The sequence below is a fragment of the Perognathus longimembris genome, chromosome 18 (genome assembly GCF_023159225.1).
Source record: "Perognathus longimembris pacificus isolate PPM17 chromosome 18, ASM2315922v1, whole genome shotgun sequence".
Lineage (NCBI taxonomy): Eukaryota > Metazoa > Chordata > Mammalia > Rodentia > Heteromyidae > Perognathus > Perognathus longimembris.
The window spans coordinates 35833939-35860475 of NC_063178.1; the positions used below are offsets into that span (position 1 = coordinate 35833939).

Genomic DNA, 26537 nt, shown 5'->3' on the forward strand with positions numbered 1-26537 from the left:
AGGAGGAGGAGAACGAGGAGGAGGGTGACAGGGAGGAGGAGGAGATTGGCGGGGGTGGGGGGTGCTGCCTCCGCGGAGGCCAGGGGTGACAGGGGGACTGAGGTCAGCTGCCCCCACCCCCGTAAGGGGTTAGGTGGGGCCTCCTCGGCCTGGTCCAGTGAAAGAGTCTAGCGGTTCAGCAGGGACTAAGCATGCAGGAGAGCACGGAGAGCAGAGCGGTTTAGAGCAAGAAAGGAGACAGGACCTAAGTTGGAGAGCTCCCCTACTTGCCGAGTGTAATAGGGAGGTCAGATCTGGCCCGTACCATCACTAACTGTGGAGGGACTTCAGGCTGACTCAAGCTCAGATTAGAGCAGAAGCCAACTCCATCTCTACTAAGCTCTCCCCCACCCTATCCAGGGAAGCTCTCCTTTATTATGATAAGTTATGTAAATTGACCACCTGAGGCCTGGAGCTTCTAGGGAACCTGTGACCTCCCATCGGTAGGCATATGCACCTGATGTCAAATCCATGTGCCCTCCAGAGTGGGTGTATCCACCTGATGTCAAATCTATGCACCAGTATGAAGTAGAATGGGGGTTGGCTACAATGAACCTGGGTCCCTGCCCCGGCCTGCGGGGTTTCGTCAACAGGAGCCCGAGGGGGAATTGACCTGAATGAGAGACAAACCAGACACAAGGAGGGAGACCAAGACAGGATTCTGATCAAGGTCTCAAACTTTATTTTCGCAGGGCAGCTTATATAGTAATCAGCAAAGGGTAACTCACACAGACAGGGTCATTAGGTTGCTAGGTTACAGAACCATGGGATGGTCCTTCTCAGGACAGGGACTGAGTAAAGTTTACAAGGTTGTTAATTAAAACTAGACAAGATGTTAGGCTTAACAGGCAAGGTTGTAAAAGCATCAAACATTCTTATCAGCTAAGACTTATAGTGTCTTCTTGTTAGAGCATGACAAACAGTGCCAGATTTTCTTATCAGTTAAGTTTTATAGTTTCTTTATGTTACATCCTGACAGCCATTTTGGCTCCCGGCAGGTCCCACCGCAAGAGAGGGGATTCCTGGTTCCCCCAAGAGTACACCACACAGTCTCCAGCTACAAGTTGACAAAAAGACGGACTTATTGGAGAAGTAAAAAATGAACAAAAAGTGAACCGACCAGCCTTGGTCACAGCCCAGACTCGGGAACCAAAACTGCTGACCATGTGTGCAGGATCAGGGCCCAAATTTGGGACCTGGAGCTGCCCGCACGTTCGCAGCCCTGACTTTGGAGCTGGAACCGCGTTCGTGTGGCCTTCCAGCCTGGTTATAAGGCAAACATCACAGTCAAACTTGCCACACGCAGGTGGCCAATGAGGATACATCACTTACAGAATGTGCTAGGCCACACACAGGTGGCCAATAGAGTCACAGTCAGTCATAGTATCTATTTGGACCAACCTATCATTCTAGTTAGAATTGGCACATTGATTTGACATCAGGTGGATATGCCCACTCTGGAGGGTACCTGGATTTGATGTCAGGTGGATATGCCTACCAATGGGAGGGCACAGGTTCCCTTGAAGCTCCCAAGCCTCAGGTGGTCAATTTGCATAATTTATCATAATAAGGGAGAGCTTCCAGGGATAGGGTGGAGAAGAAGTTGGCTTCTGCTCTAATCTGAGCTGGATCAGCCTGAAGTCCCTCCACAGTTAATAATGGCATTGGCCAGATCTGACCTCCCTATTACATCAAGCACCTACAGGAGATGTGCCAGTCCCCCAAGATGTCAGGATCTAGTGTCCCATGATGGAGACACCTAAACTCATTGGTCAAGAAATACTGAGGCCAGAATTGATGACATGATCATATTGGAAGGTTCACCTGGAAGGAAACTTGCCACATGATCCAGGAGAATGGAGCTTGGTGGGGGTGGGGGAGGAGGAAACTGCCAGCCCACACATGATGGCAGCTGGGAAGACAGAGGGGAAGGAAGCAGAGAAAACAAAAGGAAATAGAGCTAAAAGGAAATGGGCGGGGGGGGGGGGGGAAATGGAGGGAGTCTGGTGTTAGGTAGATTATATAGAGAAAGGCAGGAGATCTGGCCAGGTGGATTGGATGTGAACTCAGAGAAAGTAGAGGTAGCTGCCTCCCTGTGTGTCAGTTACCTAGGTAACTCTGGTCCTGGGCTCAGAATTAAACCAGTGGGGGCATCGTCATGGAGCCTCCCAGGGTGGACCTTACACATATGAGCTTAGGAGGCTTTAGGTCCCAGAGTTTAGTGACTCCAGGTTAGGCAAAAGACAGCCAATAGGAGAATCCAGAGGAATTGGATTGGGCCCCTCCTGCGGTGAGAGCCCAGAGATGATGCTGAGACCTCCATGGGTGTCCTTTCAAATCTTTAGTCAACTTGTGGAAACCTAGTAAAAGGCACAGGGGAGCCTCCTTTTTTGGGTCCCTAGAAACAGCAGGCTTAGACAAGGTAGTTGACCTTGGGAGGGGCAAACCTGAGTCGAATAACAAGAGCCAAAACCAGGTGGACCTGGAGCTGCTGGAGCCTGCAAAAGAAAGGAAGGAGAGAGATCAAGCCTGCTCCTTACTCCACTTGCATGTTTTAAAGAAGTTAGATGGGTCCTCATTAAATACCAGTCACACCCAGAACCAAGTATTAAGGAGTATTTTCATTGCTTTAATGAATGCCTTAATGGTTCAGTGCTTTATTCACCAGAGTTTTACTGGAATTGCTATTTGTGATCACTAAATGCCAGTTCCACTTCTGTAACTCTGTTGCTATCACCTGCGTGTGGTACGTGTGGCAGTGAGCAGATACTGAGCACATCTGAATGAAAGACTCCTAGCCTGATAGACTGAGTGCTGCTGACTGTTGTTGTGGGATCGAGGCCCACCTGGGTATCTGGTATACAGCAAATATAGCATTGAAATTTTGAAAGTGCTTTTGAAATGATGTAAATGCAGATCAATGATTATCGACTGGCACTAGCTTTGAACAACTATGATTGGCATTGTTTAATGTAACCTGCCCTGAGCTGTACTTATCATTCTTGTTTTGAACTTGTTTTGATTGGCTGGGTATTGTCCACACCTGTGAGCCCTCCGCCCCTCATCCCCTCCTCCCCTACTCCCTTCCTCCCTTCCACTGCAGAGTTGCATCCTGTTTTATCACCTTATGGTCAGGTGATTTCCAGTAAAGGTCAAGACACCCTGAACTGTGTGTGACTGACTCCTATAGTTAGAATAAAGAGGAAATTCCTGTGGTTTGGGGCTTATAAGCAGCCTTCTGAGATGGCTCTCAGCTCTATCTTGAGGTTCCAGCCTTGACCCTGCCTGTACTTTCTCGCTCAAATTCTTTATATCCCAGATTGTCCCTGGGTTCAATTCCCCAGCACCACATATACAGAAAATGGCCAGAAGTGGTGCTGTGGCTCAAGTGGCAGAGTGCTAGCCTTGAGCAAAAAAAGAAGCCAGGGACAGTGTTCAGGCCCTGAGACCAAGCCCCAGGACTGGCCAAAAATAAAAAAAAAATAACTTGTTGATTTCCCGATTGTCATCTGACTGAGTGGTCTCTTTAATCATCGATCTGCGAACCCAATAACACTACGTTAAATATAGTAATACACTTGATGGGAATCTACACTTTCAAAAACGTGGAGGCGTATCCTTGCTCCTCCCAGGTAAAAGGCACCTGCATTCACAACGCAGACCATGCCGGGTTAAAACCGGGCTTGCTTGGTGAGTTTGCAGAGCAGGCTCCCAGACCCAGGCCTGGGTAAGTTACTTAGAGCAAAACCACAAACTTGCAAAGCATGTCCTGAAACTTTTAGTTTCCGACCAACTCCAACCCTACTTAAGACCCTTGAGCCCTGCCCGGAATTGTTTGCAGGGTCTCCTGACGCTCCTCAGGTCACTGTGGCTCCGATGGCCCTCTTCAACTGTCCATTAAAGTTTATGTGGTCTGTTGAGTTTGCGCTATTTATTCTAATACCCTCGTGACTCGGTTTCCCAGCACAAGTTATAATACAGGCACAGGCAATTATCTTCTGAATAGAAGTCAACATGCCCTGGAAATGAGCCAGCCCTGGTGGTTGTAATTAAGACACTGTAATTAAGGCACTGTCTGCTCAGGACAACATTCCTAGCTACCCAGGAGCCAGAAATCAGAGGATCAACTTCCTAAGCCAGCTCAGGCAGGAACATCTTCCAGACTCTTATCTCCAATAAACTACTTAGAAAACAACAACAACAACAAAAACAGAAATGGCTCCTTGGCTCCAGTGGTAGAGGACTAGCCTTGGGAAAAAGAATCTCAGGATCAGATCCTAGGTCCTATGTTCAGAACCCTGGCCGGGTTCACATACCAAATGTTCACATGTATCCTGGAAGAACGCATTCTTGGGAAAACAGCTCATCCTTTTTTTTTTTTGTTATTGTTTTTGGCCAGTCCTGGGCCTTGCATTCAGTGCCTGAGCACTGTCCCTGGCTTCTTCCCACTCAAGGCTAGAACTCTGCCACCTGATCCATAGCGCCCCTTCTTGCTATTTTCCATATATGTGGTTCTGGGGAATCGAACCCAGAGCTTCATGTGTAGGAGGCAAGCACTCTTGCCACTAGGCCATATTCCCAGTCCTAACAGCTCATCCTTGTGGAACGTGCATTCTCTCTCAACGAAAAACACCTGTTTTTAAATATATGGCAGCATGCATCCTCTCCTAAAAAGGATGTCCACATATAAGGGTCAACTATTTCAAGAACAAGTCAGTCCTAGAGACCTGAGCCCAGGTAATAAAAATGTCAAACCAAAGGTGATGAACATCAAACTTAAATACAGATCTTCACTCAACTACAGCAGGGCTGTCCACCAAGTTACCAAGGCCCAGAGGAGAGACAAGCCATCCTTTGAAATGCAGATGTAGGGGGTTGCATAGACCTAAAGGGGATTAGTAAACACACAGTGTGGTTTAGCCCCAATGGGCCCCACCTGAATCCCCAGAGTATGGGGCTGGGACCTGAATTTCCTGGGACCAACCCCCACACCCCACCATGGGGCCAGATTTTAGGGGAAGAGCAGGGCAGACACCCTGATGCCAGGCCTCCCATGAGGGCTCCATCTCCTAGCCCTGCTTCTGCTAACAAGGCATCACGCGTCAGAGCTCCCTTAGGTTTGGTCTGGGTTGTTGGTATTGTTTTCCGGCTCTTTCTGCTCTCCTGGCTCCTTTTTCTAACAGTACTAAGTGTGTATTCCCGGAGCCGCCAGTCTTTGTGAAAAGAGACTGCGTGCAGATGCAGGCCTTTTACTAAACACTCCGAATCACACCTCAAAATGTGTCTTCTCTGTGTTTCACCGACTGGATTCCCCACACCACAATTCGGCAGTCCGTCTCTGGGTGATGAACAAAGCCGGTCTCTGCTTTTCAGAGGCCTGGCCTCTAATGGCTGACGGACAGCCCTGGGGCATGACTGTTCACCCTGTGCTCCTCAGAGTTGTTGAGCAGAGTTGTTGATTGGGTGGAGGTGCGCAGGTGGGAGGAGCCAGGACTTCACTTTCCCTGGAGCTGGAAATTCTGGGCTGGAGGAGGCCACTGGCTTCTTCCTCCCTCCATGCTTCTTTCAGCATAGTGCTGGGACTGCCCAGGAGTGAAAGCCTAGAGGAGCATTGTCTTGGAATGATGGAGTCCCCGGTGAGTAGCAAAATCCTTCCTTAAAGAAATGAGACTTTTGGCATCTGGTTTTTGCATCTTTTTTTCTTTTTCTGTCAGTGAGAGGACTTGAACTCGGCCTCAAAGGTGTGTCTGGCCTGTTTTGTTTCAGGCTAGCGCTCTACCACAGGGAGCCACAACCCCACTTCATATTTCCCAGTGGTTCATTAGAGATGAGACTCTTGAGATGTTTCTGCCTGGGCTGGCAATGAGGCCGGGTACTCAGATCTCAGCTTCCTGAGCAGCTCAGATGGGCTCAGCTTACATCCTAGAGCCAACAGAGCTCCACTGCATATTAAGTACAAATAAGACTTGTTCACGAGTGGAATTCCAAGTAATGACTGAAGTAGTGGTCACTACTCAGAATATTCTCCCACTACTAAACTATCCATGTACTCTGGCCTGCAGTTCACTGGTGTGTGGAAGGAGAGCAGGGAATGTCTTCCTTCCCTTTGTTAGTGGACTCGTGGGAAGTGGCTTGTCACGGGGGCACCGGTGAGGGTTTGTGAAGTTTCCTTTAAATGTGGGTACTCTTCCTTATGGTTTTTGACTCTGGGGAATAAGAATTTCTGGGCAAGGCAGGATGGTAAGCAAACGTAGCCGAGCTTAATGGAGTAAGCAAACAAAGTAGCAGACAAACACAAGGGCAGTAGCACATACTAGCAGATTATGAATGCCACACAAATAACCCTAACAGCCAAGGATCTGTCTCCCCTTTGCTCCTGCCCAGCCCTGTTAGAGGGCCCCTTCCCTTCTGCTTGTTTGTTTGTCTGCCTGTCTATTTGCTTCCCTGTGCAATCAATAAAGCTCTGCGAAGTTCTTACCAAGGCTACTTGTCCAGAAGTTCTGATTCTGTGATTGAAGTCAATGACCCTAAGAGTCCCCACTTTTAAGGGAAAACTTCACCCACCCTCCCCAGTGTCCAGCGAGACTCTTTAATCATACTGATGTGTGCAGTTGACTCAGTGTGGTGCTAACTGTGGTACCTAAAACTGAGTTTGCACCTGTTCCCACAGGCTAAGAAGTGGGGCTTTCAGCGGTTCTATGGTGAGTAACTAAAAATTGTCTTCACCATTTTGTAGTTACCAACTGCTAACTTTGCTTCTGTAAACAGCATTGTGTCTAAGGACCTAGGAAAAACCATGAAATGCCCTGGGGCAGATAGTTTTCAGATAAACCATAAATACCCATGAGAGTGACCAGCAGAGAAGAAAAACAAGTTTTAGAGTTACCAGAACTCCCACACCCAGGTGTGGTTTCCAGTATCTAAAACCCTGCAGCTGTGCACTATCCCCCCCTTGCTACACACCCATGGCTTAACCAATCAATTCTAAATGCGTTGGTCCCTTGATCTGGCCAATGACTCTTTCCAGATTCCTTCCTGGCACCAAATGCACAAAACATGCTTTAGAATTGTTTTATAATTTTCCCGCAGTGTGTGTTGATTCGTTAAAAGATGCTATGATGAATGCTAAGTCCCTGCCTTTCCCCTACCAAAATGTGTAAATCAGCTGAAAGCCCTAGGCGCTTGGCCTCTTAGCATCTGGTTGTCCAGTGTGCGGAGGACCAAGCTGAAGCTTGCAATAAAGACTTCTTTTGTTTTTGCATTGGTGTGGGTCTCTGGTGGTCCTTGTGGGGGTCCAACGTTTGAGCAAAACAGTGATTCCTCTTCCCAGTGGCCCAGGTTGGAGTGGGAGATTGGGGCATTGCTGAGGGAAACCAAAAGCCTTAATGTAGCTCAGTCACAACCAGTTGTTTGTTTGATTTAACTTTAAACCAGGTTGTAATGGGGTAAGGGTTTGAGGGAGGAGGTCTCCCTGTCACTCCAAGAGTATACCACTCAGAGACAGTCTTCACTAAAAATATGGAGTTATTGGGGAAGTTAGAATAAACTGTCCAGCCAGGGCCACAGCTCAGACTTGCCGTGTGCTGGAGCTGCTGCTTTATAGAGTTATAAAGGCCAAGGCCACGTGGTCAAGCTCACCACACATACCTGGCCAATGAGGTCACAACATCTATAGGGTATGCTAAGCCACACGCAGGTGGCCAATGGAGTTACAAGCTGTTACATAGTATCACCTTGAACCAACCTTTTATCTAGTTAGAGTTGGCAGGTGCATGGGGGGGGGGTGGGGAGGACGGTTTCTATTGTTTACAGTGAGGGAGGAAAACTTCCAGGGCTTCTGAAAAGTCAGGGCAGGGCCCTCAACTCTGAAGCTCAGGGCTGAGGGAGATAATGGAGATGGAGTCAGCTTCTTCACTCTTCCACCAGCCAGATCTGCCCTCCAGATCTGGCCTCCATCACCATCTTCACATTTGATGACACGTTGTTACCTCTAGGAAACTTCATGAACAGAATTCAGTCTGAAAGTATACATGTAGGAGAAAAGTGGGAATAAATGTAGAATATAGGAAAAAATGAAAGCATTGGGTAAAATTTTGAAAATTAGACAGATCCCAATAAAGAAGCTTCTTTTGTAATAGGTTGGTCGTATCTGGCTAGCGCCATCACTGGCCACACTGTGAATTATACTACCTGCCATCTTGTCTTCATGGTGTGTCTGCTGGCCTATAGGTTACTGAACCTGTCAGTCAAGTGCCTGGTTCTGGAAGCTAACTGTGACCCAACCCCCAGACCTTATCCTATTTAGGGTCAGGCCAGCTCAAGTACCATTGTTTGTGTCTCCATGTTTGCTTCCTGTTGAAGAGCATAGAGAATAGAATTATGACCATTATGCCATAACAGCTATTTTGCTTCTGTACCTTTGCTTGCTAACTCATTGGAAAGTGGAAAAATAACAGTAGTCTTCCCATAGCTGCTCTGTAACCACACTCCCCCCACCACACCCCTCTGTGAACTCTGTACTACCTGAATCTGGGCACTGAAGATAACGGCCATCTGGCTCGGGACGCAATTAATTGTCCACGCCCGGAGCCCACTCAAGGTTGGACATAAGTAAGTGCCCAGTCTCAGACCCCGGACCGGATCTGGGCACAAGAGACAAGAACAATTTGTCTCCAGGGAGGTAGCTATGTGACCACTCCTGGAGGCCCACCTGAATCTGTACCCCAAGGTTAAGGCCGTCTGGCCCATACAGTTGGCTGGAAAACCCAGGCCAATCCTGAGGCGACCAGTAAACTAGGGCAAATGTCAACCAATCGTGTACAGGTAACCAGGGGTCTTCCCCAACTTCCCTGTACTTGTCTATAAAAGCTGTGCTGGAATTGTGCTCGGGGCCTCTCAGCATCACTGGCAATGAGTGTGCCAGGGGTGGGGGTGGTGTCCGAGTTTGAACGACCATTGCGGTTTGGCTTTGTCTCTGGACTCTGATGGTTGTCTTTGGGGGCCCTAAAATCTGGGCATTACACTGTGTCCTGTCTCCTGGCTGGTCTCCAGTCACCATGGCATCCCAAGTCAGCTCTCCATTGGAGCTGGATCGGTTTCCTGGTATGGTTTTTGTTCTTTATTTCCTCTCTGGCCTGTTTCCCGACAGTGTGGTATGTGTGGGCTGCAGACCTTTGTAAAAACCGGCTGCCTGCAGACTGCTAATGCTCTAATAAAAACTCCAGGACTCAGTCCTTCAATATGTGGCTTCTCGGATAATTTACTATAATATAAAACACTTTCTACTTAGCAGAATGGAAAGAACAAGAAGAGAGACAGTGATGTATAATCCATGAGTTTGCATAAACACTGAGGATGAGAGGTGCTATCAGTAATGAATGGTCATCACTGCACTCTGTGTCCCCATGACTGGCCTTGGCAAAACTACTGGTCTTAATGACCTTGAACCTCCTTCTGACCAACCCTGTCATGATCTGTGCCCAGAAATGACACCATGAAGAGCCCATGCTGTGTGGGAACTCCTTAATTCTGAAGAATGTAAGGATCTCCTCCAGCTGCTCTGGATACAGTGCTGGCTTTATGTTCTCAAGGAAGGAATGACTACTGTGTTGCTTGCTGCAGTTGCACAGGATATTAGGGCCTGGGCTGCTCTGCTTGCAATCCTGGCTACTCAGGAGCCTGAGATCTGAGGGTGGACTTTTGAAGACAGCCTAGTGAGGCAACTCAGGAGACTCGTATTCAGTTGACCAGCAAAAAGCTGCAAATTGGAGGTGTGACTCAATATGTTGGAGCAGAAAAGCTCTGGTATAATGTCAGGTATATGTATATGTCAGGTATAATGTCTGGTATAATGTTGAAGGCCCAGAACCAGAAAAAAAAAAGAAGCTCATAATATTATTCAAAGATTTTATTGAGTGATACTACTCTTAGGTATACTTATGGCAACCATTCATTGCGTGAAAGGTGCAAAGTGGCTAAACATTTTTATGACTGGTTTTCTGAAGTTGTCTTCTTTACTTTTTCACAGTGCTGGGGCTTGAACTTTGGGCCAAGGCACTGTCACTGAGGTTATGTGGCTCAAGGCTAAGGCTCTACTTCTTGAGCCACAATGCCCCTCTGGCATCTTCTGTGTGGCTTACTGGAGATGTGAGTCTCTGCGAGTCTCCTTCCCTGGCCTGGTTTGGAACAATGATCCTCAGATCTCTGTCTTCTTGCATAGATGCAGGTGAGGGTTTGTGACATTTTCCTTTTAACAAAGGGATTCCTTCTTTAGGATCCTTAACTTCAATTCCAGAAAATGAATTTCTGGACAATTCACAGTGATAAGGAAACTTGGCTGAGTTCTACTGAGGAAGTAAGCAAGGCAGTAGAAAAAAAGCAGACAGAAATGCTGAAAGGAAGGACACACTCTTAACAGAGTGGGGGTCCTGTCTTGGAGAGGCAGAGACCCCCAGTTCCTTGGCTGTTGAGACTATTAATATGGTAAAGGAAGGGGTGTGACTTTAATTTTATGCCAATATAGGTGTTTGGGGCTCTCTTGGCAGGTGGAACCCATCCTGCCGTGGAGCAGTTCCTTTTCCTTGAGATAAGGAAAGCCCCTGTTGTCTACATTTTGGTTGGGGATTGCTTAAGTTTTGGGGGAGAGTTTTACTCAGGAAGGCATACATCCTGTCAGACAAATGTTAATTCTTGGGCTGAGAATGCATCTCTTGGGAAGGGATGAATTCTGTTGTGTCTCTGAAGCTGAGATAGTGCTTGTATGTTTCTAAACACCACATTTCTGAGTTGCCTTCACCGGGCCTCATTCTTCTGAACTTATCCTGCCTCATTTTCCCGTGAATAACTTTGGTCCCTTAATCTTAGGAGAAGTTGATGGACTAGCTTTAAGCTTGAGTTTTTTTTAATCCTGGCAGCCTTTTACCCTGCTTCCTTTTCTGTAGTCGATCATGCCTCTTCACTGAGTGCAGTGCCTGAGTGCTTCTAGTAACATTTAATTCTTAGCATGGAGCATAGGTGACTCACAGCAGTAATGCTATCTACTCAGGAGGCTGAGACCGGAATGAAGATCACAGTTGCAACCAGCTTGGGCAGGAAAACACATGAGATTCTCTTCTCCACTAAATTACCAAGAAGAAGAAGGAGGGACAGAGAGAGGGAAAAGGAAAAGGAGAGGGAGGAGAGGGACGGGTGGAAGAATGAGAAGAAGAGGGGAAATGGGCGAATGGAAGTGTAGCTCTGGTGGGAGAATACTAAGGTTTAGCAAAGGAAACTCTGAGACAGCCTGTAGATCATGAGGTCAAAGCCCAAAGCCTGCACAAACTTTATTCTAAAGGAGTCATAATCACATGGCTCTGAAGGCTGAGGACTGGCCACTGTTGCTCAAAGCCCTGTAGAGAAGTCCCCCAGACTGGCCACTTTCTATATATGTGGTGCTGGGGAATTGAACCCAGGGCTTCATGTATATGAGGCAAGCACTCTTGCCACTAGGCCATATCCCCAGCCCCTCCCTCAGACTCTTATCTCTCATCAACCACCAAGAAAAGCTGGAAGGAGAGCTGTGGCTCTAGTGGTAGAGCACAAACTAGTCTTGAGCAACCATGCTCAGGGTCAGCACCCAAGACCCGAGTTCCAGTTCCAGGAGAGGAAGGTGTTCCATGTGGAATGTGGTTACTTCATATCGTCTCTTCCACATGCCATGGAGTATTCCAGGATGCGCCTTGCTTATCTGCTCCTCCACCTCACCGTGCAGTGTGGCCAGTGCTGAGGCCACTCATTCCAAGGGGGCCTGGCTATTGCCCTAAAGAACTGTTGGTTTATTTTTGGCGGGGAGGAGGGCAGTCCTGGGGCTTGAACTCAGGGACTGAGCACTGTCCCTGGCTTCTTTTTGCTCTAGGCTAGCACTCTGCCATTTGAGCCACAGCATCAGTTCTGGCCTTTTTTATATATGTGATGCTGAGGAATTGAACCCAGGGCTTCATGTATATGAGGTGAGACTCTTGATACTAGGGCATAGCCCAGCCCAGAACCATTGGTATCTGTGCATACCCGGCCTCCCCTCTACCTACCTCCGTTGGCATCATCTCAAGGCTTGTCTGTTGAACTTGTCCCTGCTGCACTCTAGAATGGGAACTGTCTTGGGTTTTGTAGGAACCTCTGAACATTGAAGATGTAACTGTGAACTTCACCCCCAAAGAGTGGGACCTGATGAACGCAGCACAGAGGAAGCTGTGGAGAGATGTGATGTCAGAAGTTGCCTGTCTGCTGGAGTCCATCGGTGAGTCCTAGGACCCATCCAGTGTGCATATATAATTATCAATGTGAGTGTATAAAATCAAGCATATATATATGTACATATACATTCACTCTGCTTCTTTCCACTGGAATTCCTACTTGAATTCAGCCTGTGAGAATGTACTTTTGACGGTAGCTTGTATTTTGTTAAGGCAGAAGTAGAAACTGAGGGATTACTTCTGAATCCACCCTTAGGGTATACATTGTATTTTCCCATTGTTTGTGAACATGGAGCTACAATAACAGCATCTTAATCTAATTTGGAGCCACTATGGGATTCCTGAGATTCAATGTATTATCTAAATTACAGTTATATTGTCTTCTCTTAGCTATTCTGTTTCCAATTACAATCCTTGCTACCCAGGAAAGCTGAAATCTGAGGATGGTAGTTTGATGCCATCCAAACAGGAGAACTCTGGGAGACTGTCTTACTAAACACAAAAAAGCAGAAAATGGGGCTGTGGCTCAAGTGGTAAAGCACTAGCCTTGAGGCAGAAATCTCAGCAACTGCACACAAGTCCTTATTTGAAGCAGCAGTGATGATGTAAATTATCATTCATGATTGTGAATATGACATGATGTGCTTTTCCTAAGAATTGTTTTCTTTCCTTTGAATCATGAATGACTACACAATTGCGAATTAAGGTGCTTTTAAAAATCTCCTCCTGGGTTCATGCCAGGTATCCTTTTAAACATTTCTTACAGGCATTTCCATTCCACATGGCAAAGATTGCCGTCTTTACATCCAACAAGTCAGCGGTCAGGTCCACGTGACCCCGTCAGTGGTAAGTTACAGGGATGTGACTCCTGTCGTGACCAGTAAAAACCTGGTAGTGGAAAGAGTAGTAAAGCAGGTGCCTGCCTCATTGGTGAGCTGAGGAAATTTCTAGGATGAAAGATCCACATAGTTTCAATTTTGTAAGGAAGGATTTCAAAACCTTCATCTCAGGGTCTGAGAATGTGGCTTAGTGGTAGAGTGCTTGCCTAGCATACATGAAGCCCAGGCTTTGATTTCTCAGTACTATATAAACAGAAAAGGCCAGAAGTGGTGCTGTGGTTCAAGTGGTAGAGCACTAGCCTTCAGCTAAAGAGGCTCAGGGACATTTCCGAGGCCTGGAGTTCAAGCCAGAGGATTAGCAAAACCAAAAATAAAAACAAACTTAATCTCAGATATGCAATATAAAATAGACCGAAGCCAATGATTTTTCCTATCCATGTGTCTGTCTATGTCTCTCTCTTCCTCTATGTGTATACTCTCTCTGTGTCTCTCTTTCTGTCTTTTTCTTTTTCTCTGTTCGTCTCTGTCTTACTGTCTCTGTCTCTCTCTGTCTCTCTCTGTGTCTCTCTCTAGCTCTCACTCTCTCTATCTCTCTTTCACACACACACACACGACTATCTGGAAATTAACTAGATTCTTCTATTGTTCACATCGTGCATGGAGCATGTGTTTGGCACTTTCAAGCTGGGGATATGGAAAAAAATAAGTTGGTTGTTGTTTTTGCTTGTCCTGAGGCTTGAACTCAGGGCCTGGGTACTGTCCATCAGCTTCTTTTGCTCAAGGCTAGCACTCTACCACTTCAAGTACAGCACTGCTTCCAGCTTTTTGTGAATAATTTATTGTAGGTAATACTCGCATGGACTTTCCTGAACTAGCTGACTTTGAACCTTGAACTTCAGAGCTAATCCATGTGGATAGGTAGGATTACAGGCGTGAGCTATCAGTGCCGAGGTATAATATATTTTTGGCTAGGCTAAGTAGTCTAGCATTCTCATGTAGAGAAATGGCCATGGAGATGAATGTGAACAATTGATGATCATGTTTCATCTTCCCATAGCAGAAAACTTTTTATCTTGAAGAATCACTTGACAGGAATGACTCAACAGAAACAAAGACTCACAGCCATTCATTGACACAGAATGTGCTAAAGGATGCAGAAGACATCTCCTGTGTTAGCCTACACCGGGGAGAGAACCAGCATGAATATTCACGGACGCCTGAGCACATGGAACACAAAGAAATTGATCATCAAAATGGCAATGGCATTATGAAGAATTCATTGGACATTAGACAATGCAGTAAGTCTCTCAAGGAAAACAGACAGTGTGGCTGTGGTCTATGTGCTAAAGTCTTTGTTGTTAGCAATGAACGCTGTAAACACAATGTAACTCACACTGGATGGAAATCACGTGGTTGTAGTTTTTGTAGGACAGCCTTTGTTCCTTCAAAGTTCCGTCACCATACGACTGTACACAATGGAGACAAAGCATGTGAGGATAGTGACCTGGGGGATGTACTCCATCAATCCAGGGAGGTCATTTGGCAGGATGGAGGAGACACTAGACAGGAAGTTGATGACAGCCACCTGTGTACTGCCCCCTCCATTCAGCCGTCACATCCAGCAGCAGGAGGACATGCCCACTGGAGGAGGGGCAGATGAAGGTCCCCTCTGTGTGTGGGAAGCGGTCACTCAGCCATCTCATTCTGCAAATCAGGAAGGAGCACATGCCGGAAAGAAAGCACAGGCATGTCCTCCCGTTGGGGAAGGCTCCCAAAGGCCAAGTGACCATAAGACACCTAAGAGAACACACACTGAAGAGAAATGGCATGAATGTCTCATCTGTGGGAAAGTCTTCAAAAGGCTAAGTGTCCTTAAGAAACATAGCCTACTGCACACTGGAGAGAAACCCTATGAATGTCGCACCTGTGGGAAAGCGTTCACTAGCCCATCTTCTCGTGCCACACATGAGAGAATACACACTGGAGAGAAACACTATGAATGTTACTTCTGTAGGAAAGCCTTCACTTGGCCTTCTCACTGTGCCTCACATGAGAGAATACACACAGGAGAGAAACCCTATGAATGTCACACTTGTGGGAAAGCCTTCACTACGTCATCTCAACACACTGCACATGAGAGAATACACACTGGAGAGAAACCCTATGAATGTTACTTCTGTGAGAAAGCCTTCAGTCGGTCATTTCACCGTGCCACACATGAGAGAACACGCACTGGAGAGAAACCCTATGAATGTCGCACCTGTGGGAAAGCCTTCCGTCAGTCATTTCAACGTGCCTTACATGAGAGAACACACACTGGAGAGAAACCCTATGAATGTCGCACCTGTGGGAAAGCCTTCCGTCGGTCATGTCACCGTGCCACACATGAGAGAACACACACTGGAGAGAAACCCTATGAATGTCGCACCTGTGGGAAAGCCTTCAGTCGGTCATTTCAACGTGCCACACATGAGAGAACACACACTGGAGAGAAACCCTATGAATGTCGCACCTGTGGGAAAGCCTTCCGTCGGTCATTTCAACGTACCTCATATGAGAGAACACACACTGGAGAGAAACCCTATGAATGTCACACCTGTGGGAAAGCCTTCAGTCAGTCATCTGATCGTGCAAGACATGAGAGAATACACACTGGAGAGAAACCCTATGAATGTCGCACCTGTGGGAAAGCATTCACTAGTCCAAGGTATTGTGCCACACATGAGAGAACACACACTGGAGAGAAACCCTATGAATGTCGCACCTGTGGGAAAGCCTTCACTACGTCATCTTACTGTGCTATACATGAGAGGATACACACTGGAGAGAAGCCCTGAGAGTGTCACTTCTGTGGGGAAGTTTTCTATTTCCACTCCAGCCTTTGTTACCATATTAAAGTACACACTAGAGAAAAAAATGGTGCATGTCATCAGTGAGTGAAATCATTCAGTATCTCATTTAAGCCTTGCCAGAATGAGAGAGCAATCACAAAAATGCAACCTGTGTGTGGAAGGTTTTGGTACACCCTGTAACCTTGGAAAGTAAGAACAATCCTCCTGGAGGGAGAACTCAGGAGTATCATCTGTGTGGGAAAGTCTACAGTCAGTCAACTTATCTAAGACAACACCAAAGCACATATACTAGGCAGAAACCACCCATAGAAACCATCTTTGTGAGAGGCTTTAGGCCTGACTATCCACGGGTGAGAAAAACTATGAACATCGCAGCTCTGGGAAAGCCTTGAGTCATCATGGAGGGTTGGCTCCCTCAAAGAACAAACAGTGGGGGCTGGGGATATGGCCTAGTGGCAAGAGTGCTTGCCTCATATACATGAGGCCCTGGGTTCGATTCCCCAGCACCACATATACAGAAAGTGGCCAGAAGTGGCGCTGTGGCTCAAGTGGCAGAGTACTAGCCTTGAGCAAGAAGAAGCCAGGAACAGTGCTCAGGCCCTGAGTCCAAGCTCCAGGACTGGCCAAAAAAAAAAAAAAAAAAAAAAAAAAAGAACAAACAGTGCAAATAAACCATGAGTGTCACTCGTAGGAAATCTGTGAACTGATCTACTCTTATATAGAATCAAACATTGCACACTGATGAGAATCCACAAGAACATTTTTCATGTGAGAAATCCTTCTGTATATATAGTCAGCCCTTTCAATGTCATGTGGGAATACAAAAAGGAAAGAATATAGCTCTGTGGGGTATTATATGTTGCTTGTATATTATGCACATGAGAACTATGACTCAATCTTTAGTGAAAATTTATATATGATGACCTAGAACAAGAAAAGCCACCTAGAGACCCAAACTCAGTTTGGCTAGTCAGTCCCTATGCACAAACACATTTAAAGATGTATGTGTGTAATCTGCTTGAATTCTAGCGAATGTAGGAGTCTGTAGTTACAATGTTAGTTTCAAATACCCTAAGGGCCTTAGAAGGAATGAAACTCCTAATCCATCCTTAATGGAGAAATCTTTCCATCTATGATGTTTTTGTGCGTGTGTTTTGGTTGCTTGTTGGTCTTCTGGCTTGAACTTGGTATGAGGGCTGTCAACTATCCTTTAGCTCTTTTTTGTCTAGGCTAGCACTCTACCACTTTGAGCCACAGCCCCAGTTCTGCCTTTCTAGGCTAACTGGAGACCTTACCTGGCCTGGCTGGTTTTCAATTTGGATCTTTAGATAATCAGCCTCTTGAGTTACTAGGATTACAGGCATGAGCCACCAGCATTGGGATACAATGTTATTTGTAAGTAATAGGAGAGCACATCATTTGACATACTTCATTTGTCTTTAATTTTGTGAACAAATACTCATCTAAGCACCAGGTATGGCATGCAAAGAACTCTGAAGTAACAAGTTCTAAAAACACTTAAGTATCCCATCTAAATGAATGATGAACTTTTATAACTGATAGCTTTTTTTAATTAAATAGCCAAGTTTGTGGTATATGTAATGTTCCATATTGTATATGATGTTTAGTGTCGTGAGTGATGAAAATCTCAGAGTGGATAACGATGTAGTTTTCAACAGTAAGATTCACTGAGGAAGCTTGATCTTAAAAAGAAAGTGGAGTCATTTCTGATTTATTGGATGTTTAAGTGTCTTTAAACAATATATAGATATGTATGAGTATATATGTACAAGAGTGAGATTGCATAAAATTAATAAGGAATCGTCGCATGTAGATTTTGATGACATGCAATCCAAACTAAAGGTCAACCGGACAGAACCTAATTTTCAGATAGAATTAGGAATACAGATTTCAAATAATTGAGAGAATAGTTTGTGAAGATCTGACATTTATTTTATTCTACTTTTTTTTTTTTTTTTGGCCAGTCCTGGGCCTTGGACTCAGGGCCTGAGCACTGTCCTTGGCTTCTTCCTGCTCAAGGCTAGCACTCCGCCACTTGAGCCACAGCGCCGCTTCTGGCCGTTTTCTGTATATGTGGTGCTGGGGAATCGAACCTAGGGCCTCGTGTATCCGAGGCAGGCACTCTTGCCACTAGGCTATATCCCCAGCCCCCTTATTCTACTTTTTATCATGAAGTTTAACCCAGAATATTAAATCTGAACTCCTTGATAGGTGGGAAGATATTCAGCCCATACTTTGGGCCATCCCTTCCTTTAATATCCTTTCCACTGAGATAATTTCCAACTTTGTCATGTTAGCAGAAATCCCCAAATGTCCTGAGAAACACAGCACAGGGTTTTCTCTCCTTCCCAAGTGTGTAGGAGTACCACGACATTTTCCAAGGTGAGTGCCTGGGTATGCAGTCTAAGGCATTTGGGGCTCCTCTGACCTCCTCAGTACATGGATGTTCCCATGTCCGTTGGTCAGGCCCTCAGAATACTCCTAATGTTGGCCCTTAAACATCTCCTTTGGGCAGAGTAATGGTGGGAGCTCCTCTAAGTCAAATCATTATGATAGCCCTGAGGTAACTTACATAAAATATATGGAAACATATATCATTCACATCAAAAGTGCCTGGCCCAAGTGTCTCAGATATGTAATCCCAGCATGTCAGGAGGCTGAGAACAGAAAATTATTTGAATCCAACCCAGGAAGTCTATGAGACTCTTACTGACTGCTCCAAAGTCAGCTATGCAAACGATGGCTCAAGGGGTAAAGTGCTAGCCTTGAGCAAAAAAGCGCAGGCCCAACACAGACCCTGAGCTCTACCCAAAGAATCAACAGAAGACAAACAAAATGAGAAGCTCCTTAATGAAAGAGTTTATGGATTTTATGTAAGTAGTCACTGGTGTCATATTTTCAATAATGTGGAAAAAGTGTGCTTTTAAATATAACTTCTGAAATTACCTATATTCAGGTTACTGATGAGTCTATCTTAACAAGTTACAAAAGGAGCTTAGAAAGTATGTTAAATAGCATTATAGTTTGCTGTAAGAGGCATGTATATTATATATAATATTAAACATATTATATATATATACATATATACATTTTTTTTGGCCAGTCCCTGGCCTTGGACTCAGGGCCTGAGCACTGTCCCTGGCTTCCTTTTACTCAAGGCTAGCACTCTGCCACTTGAGCCACAGCGCCACTTCTGGCCATTTTCTGTATATGTGGTGCTGGGGAATTAAACCCAGGGCCTCATGTATATGAGGCAAGCTCTCTTGCCACTAGGCCATATCCCCAGCCCGCATGTATATTTTTCAAATTAAGAAATAAATGACCAAATATCAAGATACCGAGCATTTTCAAAACCTTTTCACAAGTGCCTGCATATCTAGTGTGTTTTTAATTTGCTTAATAGACTATATTCCTCTTTTTGTGCTTTGATAATGTAATATTCCCAGTATACTCCTGCTTTTAAAACTTTGTTCCCAGTGGACTGGGCTGTTCTGGAACACTTGTAGACTTCTGGGTGGAGGAAACAGGTCATTTTGGGTATGTCCTTGAAGGCTCCACCAGGAATCTCTACTGCTCTCCCTCCTCCACCCTGTCCTCCTCCTCCATCTCCCTCCACTCTCCTCCCTCCCTTCTCTCTGTCATTTTCAGTGTCTCCCTCAGCCTCCTTCCTGGCTGCTAGGAGGTGTGGTAATTCTCTGCTCCATTTTCCCACTGTGGTCATGTTGTGTCCAGTGCATGGGTCTCAGGAATGGAGAACAGAATCCTTTGAAGTAATGAATCAAAATAAATCCTTTGTCCCTTAAATTGTCTGTGTCCTAAGATTTTATTACAGTGATGGAAATCAACACCAAGGTGAAAAAGTTTTACAAAAGCAGGAATCCACTTAGCAGTGGGTGCCTTGCTGATGAGCACTGAGTGTCTGGTGGCAGAGAAGGGAAGAGATCAAGGGGGTGAGGTGGGAGCAGAGGGGGTATGTCTCCGGAGGAGCGGCCACCAATCTCTCAATGTGGCATTGGAGGAGTTAGCGAGTTTGGAATGGCAGCTGGGCTCTCCGATCTTAGCTAAAGGTCATAGTCTCCAAAACTCTGATGCTCAGAAAGTGACAGGGAGTCGTGCTCATGTCCTGCTCAGAGTCAGCAAGATGCCACTTCGCTGGGTGGTGCACAAGACTACAACATAACACTCCACCCTCCCTGCGGGCAGACCGACAGAACCCTTAAATTTACAAAAGCTGAGTGGGTGTAAGTAAGTACCTTCCCCAGAGGCTCTTTGTCTGGGTCTCTTTGAAATGTTCTTTTGAATTACAGGTATTCTATGGGTAAGTCCCTGGTTTCAGCTGCTGTATAATGAATTCACGTGAGTGGGAGACAATAATCAGGCAAAGGGATAAATTTTGAGCTGGGTGCAGGTAACTCACACTTGTAATCCTAGCTGCTATTTTTGTTGTTGTTTTTGCCAGTCCTGGGGCTTGGACTCAGGGCCTGAGCACTGTACCTAAGCTTCTTTGTGCTCAAGGCTAGCACTCTACCTTTTGAGCCACAACACCACTTCTGGTTTTTTCTCTGTATGTGGTGCTGAGGGATTGAACTCAGGGCTTTTTGCATTCTAGGCAAGCACTCTACCGCCAAGCCATATTCCTAGCTCATAATCCTAGCTTAAGAGGCTGAAATATGAGGATAGATGTTTAAAGACATCCCAGGCCCATCTTATCTCCATTAAATCACTCAAAACCCCCAAATTGGCGGTGCTTCAAAGTGGTAGAGCACTAGCTTTGGAGCAAAAGAACTCAAGGGACAGTGACAAAGCCGTTCCAACCCCCTTATGTACCAAAACAAAACAATTTGGTAAGCATTAGAAAATCTGTGAACCTTTGGGCTATCATGTAGGGATCTTAAAATCAGCTGTACACCAGTGGCTCTCACTTGCCATCCTAGCTATTCAGGAGGCTGAGATCCTAGGATTTAGGTTCAAAGCCAGCTGAGGTAGGAACGTGTGAGACTCTTATCTCCAATAGGCTTCCAGAAAACTGGAAGTGTCCCTGTGGCTCAAATGGTAGAGAACTAGCATTGAGTTGAAGAGCCAGGGACAGCAACCAGGCCCAGAGTTCAAGCACCCCCTCCCAAAATGGAAATTTAAAATTCACTCAAGGGCCAAATCTTGAAGAAGGCCTGTCTTCTTATTAGTCCATGCATAATAGACCCATAGCACGTGGAAACTAGAATTCTAAGTTGTCCTCTTCCAGCCCCTGGCACAGAACTCTGGTTTTTCTATTTTCTGAACTAGTGGTGAGTATTTTGTCTTTTTACTCTTTGTGCACTGTTTGATTTTGGATCACTGAGCCTTTTTTTGTCACATATTTGGATACTGTAAATATGTTGACTAAGGTTTTCAGCCACAAAAAAAAAAAATACATGAGCTGGGAATATGGCCTATTGGTAGAGTGCTTGCTTCAGTTCTTCAGCACCTCCTGTATAAAAAAAGCCAGTAGTGGTGCTCTGGCTCAAAAGGTAGTGTGCTAGCCTTGAGCAAAAGAAGCCAGGGACAGTGCTCAGGCCCTGAGTGCAAGCTCCAGGATTGGCAAAAAAAAAGACAACATCTGAGTTTTGAATTGTGTATTCCATTGCAGGTCCAGGACTCATAGTTCTGTTTCAAAATGTATTTCACTTAGAGTAGTTGCATGGTTTCCAAAAAAAGAACAATCTAAAGTAGGTCACCGAGTGTATGTAGATAATACATACTTTCTGGATATCTGGGCCTCTCCACAGCCCTCTGGCTTTATTTACATGCATGCCTTGTCCAGGTCTCTTTTGAACCTAGAATTACTTCTCTCTTGATCGTAGGTGGCACTCATTCTACATTTCTGCTGTCAATTTGGAGCCATAAAAGGTGTTGTAGAATAAGTAATGAAGAAAATGTGTACCGGTTTCCTTAAAGCATCATTAATAGTGTAATTTCTTAATCTAATGCATTTAAGTTCCTTAGCTTCTCTCTGTCCACTGGAATTCCGTGGCATGGCACCGTCGGTACTGGAACTCACCCGCCAGGCTGATTGTATCCCAGGGATGCACAGACGGCTCAGGGCACCCAATGCCAAGGGCATTTTATGTGTGTGCATTGTAAGTCAGACCAGTGCTAACGTAATCTTTGAAGAGCTATTTAAAAAATTTCAAAACATCACATAGTTGTTTTCTTTGGATTTCTTTAGGAGTCTATGGGAAGCCAGTTTAACCGAGCAGGGCAGGAAAGCAGTTCCTGGCAGCAGAGCTGAGAACTCGGGCCCTTTCAAGAGAAGCAGGTTTCTTGTGATGACAATGATCTGGGGAAGACACTGTGCTGTGTTTGGAAACATGGATTCCAAGGCTCGGCAAGTCAGGGCAAAGAACAAGTTCCAATTTGGTATGGCCCGGATAAGGCAAGAATCATAGCACTACGAGAGAGGTTTTGTAGGTGTCCATTTCTCAACAAGCTGAAGCAATTTCCTCATGCCAATATTCGCCTTTGCTCCTAAGAGTTCCATCTGTAGGACTTCACTCTGCTCTATCTGCTTCCAGAACACTATGTTTAGACAGGTGCTGAGAACGTAATACTAAAACCTTGAACACTGAATATGAGAATAACTAACACAGAAATTGCCTGACATTTTTCATTACCTGTGGATAGGAGGTGGAACTTTATGACTTTAGGGTGCACTGCTGCTTGAGTAAGAAATGAATTGATACATATTTACTGTAAGTGACCAGAGTAAATACATCATGTTACTCATTATGTAACGAACTTCAGTTTTGATAGGCGCTCTTTCTTGGAGAAACTTGACATTATAGGTCATACTGAGATGGAAGATATTCAAAGTATTTCCTAGCTGTTTTGTGAGGAAGAAAGAGAGATTGATTGACAGGGCAGGGTTACTTTTGGATCAGTACAAGTTATTGTCTAGCAGGGAATCCATTTGTTATGTAGGTCAACCTCTTCCTATTGCACACATCAGAATCTTGGCAGAAAAGTTTGGTGTGAAGGAAAAATTCTGTTTAAAGCCAGGGCTACAGGTGTAGAACTCAGTGCCCGAATACCCATCTAACTTTTTTTTTTTTTTTTTTTTTTGCCAGTCCTGGGGCTTGGACTCAGGGCCTGAGCACTGTCCCTGGCTTCTTTTTGCTCAAGGCTAGCACTCTGCCACTTGAGTGTCTGAATCTTGGTGGTCTTCTTGGGGGTGGTCTTGCAACTTGGCACAACATTTGGGGTTTCGTCCGGGATAGCCCCAGAGACCCCGAGATCCCAGACTCCGAAGGTAAGAAAACAGCGCTGTTCATTTGTCTTGTCCTGTAATGTGCCTGTTTGTTTGTCTTGCTTTTGCTTATTTCTTGAAGGGGTTGTCGAAGCAGATGTACTTACTTGACAATCCTGGTGAGACCGGGGGATGTCCCAGACTCTTCACCCTTAAAGGGGGATCTCTGGAGCCCCGCTTTCAACTTGAATTCACTCTTTCTGCATCCTTGCAGGGGGATGTGTGGGCCAACTTGGGAAATCTCCAGTTTTTCTTGTTCTTGATCTTGCCTATGTTTTTTTCCTTCTGTATTAATTGTTTTGGTTTCTTTTCTTTTGTAGCCTTTTGGACTAAACATCTGATCAGAGCTATGGGTAACGTTCTATCTTGGGGTCCTCCATCTAGCCCCCTAGATTTGACTCTAGTTCACTGGAAGGAGATCAAGGAGATAGCTCAGAACCGAGGTGTGGCCCTTAAGAAGGAAAAGTGGATTACCCTGTGCAAGTCAGAATGGCCCACCCTTGAGAGAGTTAATTGGCCACCTGAGGGAAGCTTTGACATCATTAAGATCAGTACCTTACAAAGCCTAATCGAAGCCCCTCGTTCAGGCTATATAGACCAGATTCCTTATATAGACACCTGGAAAGAACTAGTTGACAGGGACACTCCAGCTTGGGTTCGGCCTTTCTTACCAACTCCCTCCTCCACTCCTTCCCCTACCCCAATATTCACTCAAAAAACACGGGGTGCCAAGAGAGAACCTAAGAGGGGAGAAAAGAAATTATATCCACCTGTCCTCCAGGGAGGAAGCACAGAGGAGGAAATGCTTCCCCCTCCATACGCCCCACCCCAGTTAACTCTCCAAGAGGAGGACTCTGAGGAAGATGTTTCAGCTGTGCCCTCCGCCCCGGAGGGCCCCGCTCAATCAACTCGCCGGCGCCAAAGAATTACATCTCTTCACAAATCTACTACCCTTCCCCTACGCCCTATAAGTCCTGTGGATGCGGACGGTCGACAACAATTCCAATACTGGCCCATGCCTTACCTCTACCCACAGGTGGCAGGGAGTGACCTCACCATGCTGCGCTGTCATCTCTGTGTTGTTTGTAAGTCTAACAGTCTCTTGTGTCAAACCTGCATAGCTCATTGGAAAGATGTACAGGCGATGGTTCACAGAGTGTGTGTCCACAGAAAGAACTCTGGGGGGACCCCCACCCAGCCTTCTTAAGCAGAATATATATTAAACTAATGGCATAGAAGTAAACTCTCATTAACTCTATGTATGTAGGAAGAAATGGCAAAATGGGCCAATGTTTCTCACTAATATATTGGAAAGCTGAATGGATAAGTATTTTTAATTGTAATTCTTGCATTAAGGAAAAATTGTCATGTGAGTTCAAAGGTCTTCATGCCATGCAGTAACTGGGACTGAAAAAAAAAAAGAGGCTCTTTTGAAACAAGCAGTCTGTAGGCAAAGGGCGGCACCTGGTTTCAGAATGTCTGTGAGCTTCAGTTTTTCCAATGCAGATAAAAGCTAAAGTGTTGGGTTAGTAAAAAGGCTTTGGAAATCAAGAATACATTTCTAGATAAGAAATTTGGAAGTAAAATTGTCCTAAATAATTATCGCAAAGTGAGAAAAGGAGAATTATGGCTACCAAAATGTTTAATTGCCATTCCAGCTTCTTTGTAGGTTTTTTTGTAACAGTTTCCAGCAGGCCCACAGAGAAGCACAGGTGATTCCTACAAGTTTGTCAAGATCTAATACTGGCCCTTAATAAGTTCCAGGTAAGAGAGCATGCTTAAAAACTACTTCTGTGTGGACCACCTTGTTGCTTCTAATTGGAGTAAAGTGGCCTTTTGTAAGACTCACTGATCTGAAATCTGCGGTTCGAAGCCAGCCCGGGCAAAGAAAGGTCCCTGTGAGAGACTTGTCTCTAATCAGCCAGCAGAGTGCTGGGAACAGAGTTGTGTGGAGCTCAAAGTGGTAGGGTGCTAGCCTTGAGCTGGAGAGCTGAGGGACAGCGCTCAGGCCCTGAGTCTAAGTCCAGTGGGAAGTCACTCCTCCTGGGACAAAAGTGATGGAGCATCCAGAGGCAGTAAGCCACTGCTTGGATGGCAGAGATGGTGTCAGATCCTAGAGTCACTACTGTTGGCCTTTCAAAAGTTAAAGCCGGGAAGTCCTATAAGAATAGTTCGTAAGCAAGCCTTTCCAATGCCCATGTCTGTCTACTGGGCAGGAATCTACCAGTCATCTGTGATAGTGGTTAGTAAGGGTAAGTTTGTCAAATGAGAGGATAGATTAAAATCTCACCCCCCGCATTTACTCAAAGCCCTGACTGGCAGTGAGAATTTTAAGCTCATACATCTGTTTAGTAAAGAAAGCTTGTAGACCTGAGATTGTGTCCTTATTGAGATCTGTTAAAGGCCTGTCAGCTTGCCAATGCCCCCAATCAACAAGTTACTAAAGGAGCTCGCTTCCGTGGGGATAGGCCAGGCGTGTATTGGGAAGTAGATTTCACAAAAATCAAACCTGGAAAATTTGGATACAAATATTTGCTAGTTTTTGTAGACACCTTTTCAGGATGGGTGGAAGCCTATCCAACAAAGCATGAAACTGCGAATATAGTGGCTAAGAAGATCCTGGAAGAAATCCTACCCAGGTATGGCTTCCCATCCACCATTGGGTCGGACAACGGACCGGCTTTCGTTTCAAAAGTAAGTCAGGGAATAGCCGCTGCACTGGGGACAGATTGGAAATTGCATTGTGCTTGTAGACCCCAGAGTTCAGGACAGGTAGAGAGAATGAATCGGACTCTAAAAGAGACCTTAACTAAATTGGCCTTAGAGACTGGCGCAGACTGGGTGTCACTCCTTCCTTTTGCTCTACTTAGGGTAAGAAATTCTCCCTATCAACTTGGCTTTACTCCTTTTGAAATAATGTACGGGTACCCTCCGCCCATTATCCCTAGCCTTCAGACTGAATTGCTCACTGATTTGGATGATATTGAATTTTTGTGTAAACTTGATTATTTGCAGCTCGTGCACAAGAAAATGTGGCCCCAACTCAAGGCATTATATGATTCTGCTTCTGTCCCTATCCCCCATTTATTCAGGCCAGGAGATTGGGTGTTCGTCCGGAGGCATAACTCCAAATCCTTAGAACCACGATGGAAGGGACCCTACGTGGTGCTACTGACTACTCCCACGGCCCTTAAAGTAGATGGCGTCACCACTTGGGTCCATTGCTCCCACGCCAGGCCAGCTGACCCCTTTGCCCTGGATGACAACTACCGTG

At 45.6% G+C, this 26537-nt stretch overlaps 1 protein-coding gene across 1 annotated transcript; it reads left to right on the plus strand.

The window, feature by feature from the left end:
* The first annotated feature begins 13050 nt into the window (after positions 1 to 13050).
* On the plus strand, positions 13051 to 15945 carry LOC125366936 (zinc finger protein 709-like). Its single transcript, XM_048367627.1, has 3 exons — positions 13051 to 13089; positions 14166 to 14279; positions 14824 to 15945. Exons 1-3 carry the CDS (start codon positions 13051 to 13053, stop codon positions 15943 to 15945), a joined length of 1275 nt encoding a protein of 424 aa, XP_048223584.1.
* The last annotated feature ends 10592 nt before the right edge of the window (positions 15946 to 26537 follow it).

Coding starts and splice junctions, on each gene's coding strand:
- LOC125366936 (XM_048367627.1), top strand. CDS start 13,051: ATGGCAAAGATTGCCGTCTTTACATCCAACAAGTCAGCG. Junction 13,090..14,165: donor TTACATCCAACAAGTCAGCG/GTCAGGTCCACG, acceptor ATCTTCCCATAG/CAGAAAACTTTTTATCTTGA. Junction 14,280..14,823: donor ATGCAGAAGACATCTCCTGT/GTTAGCCTACAC, acceptor TCTGCAAATCAG/GAAGGAGCACATGCCGGAAA.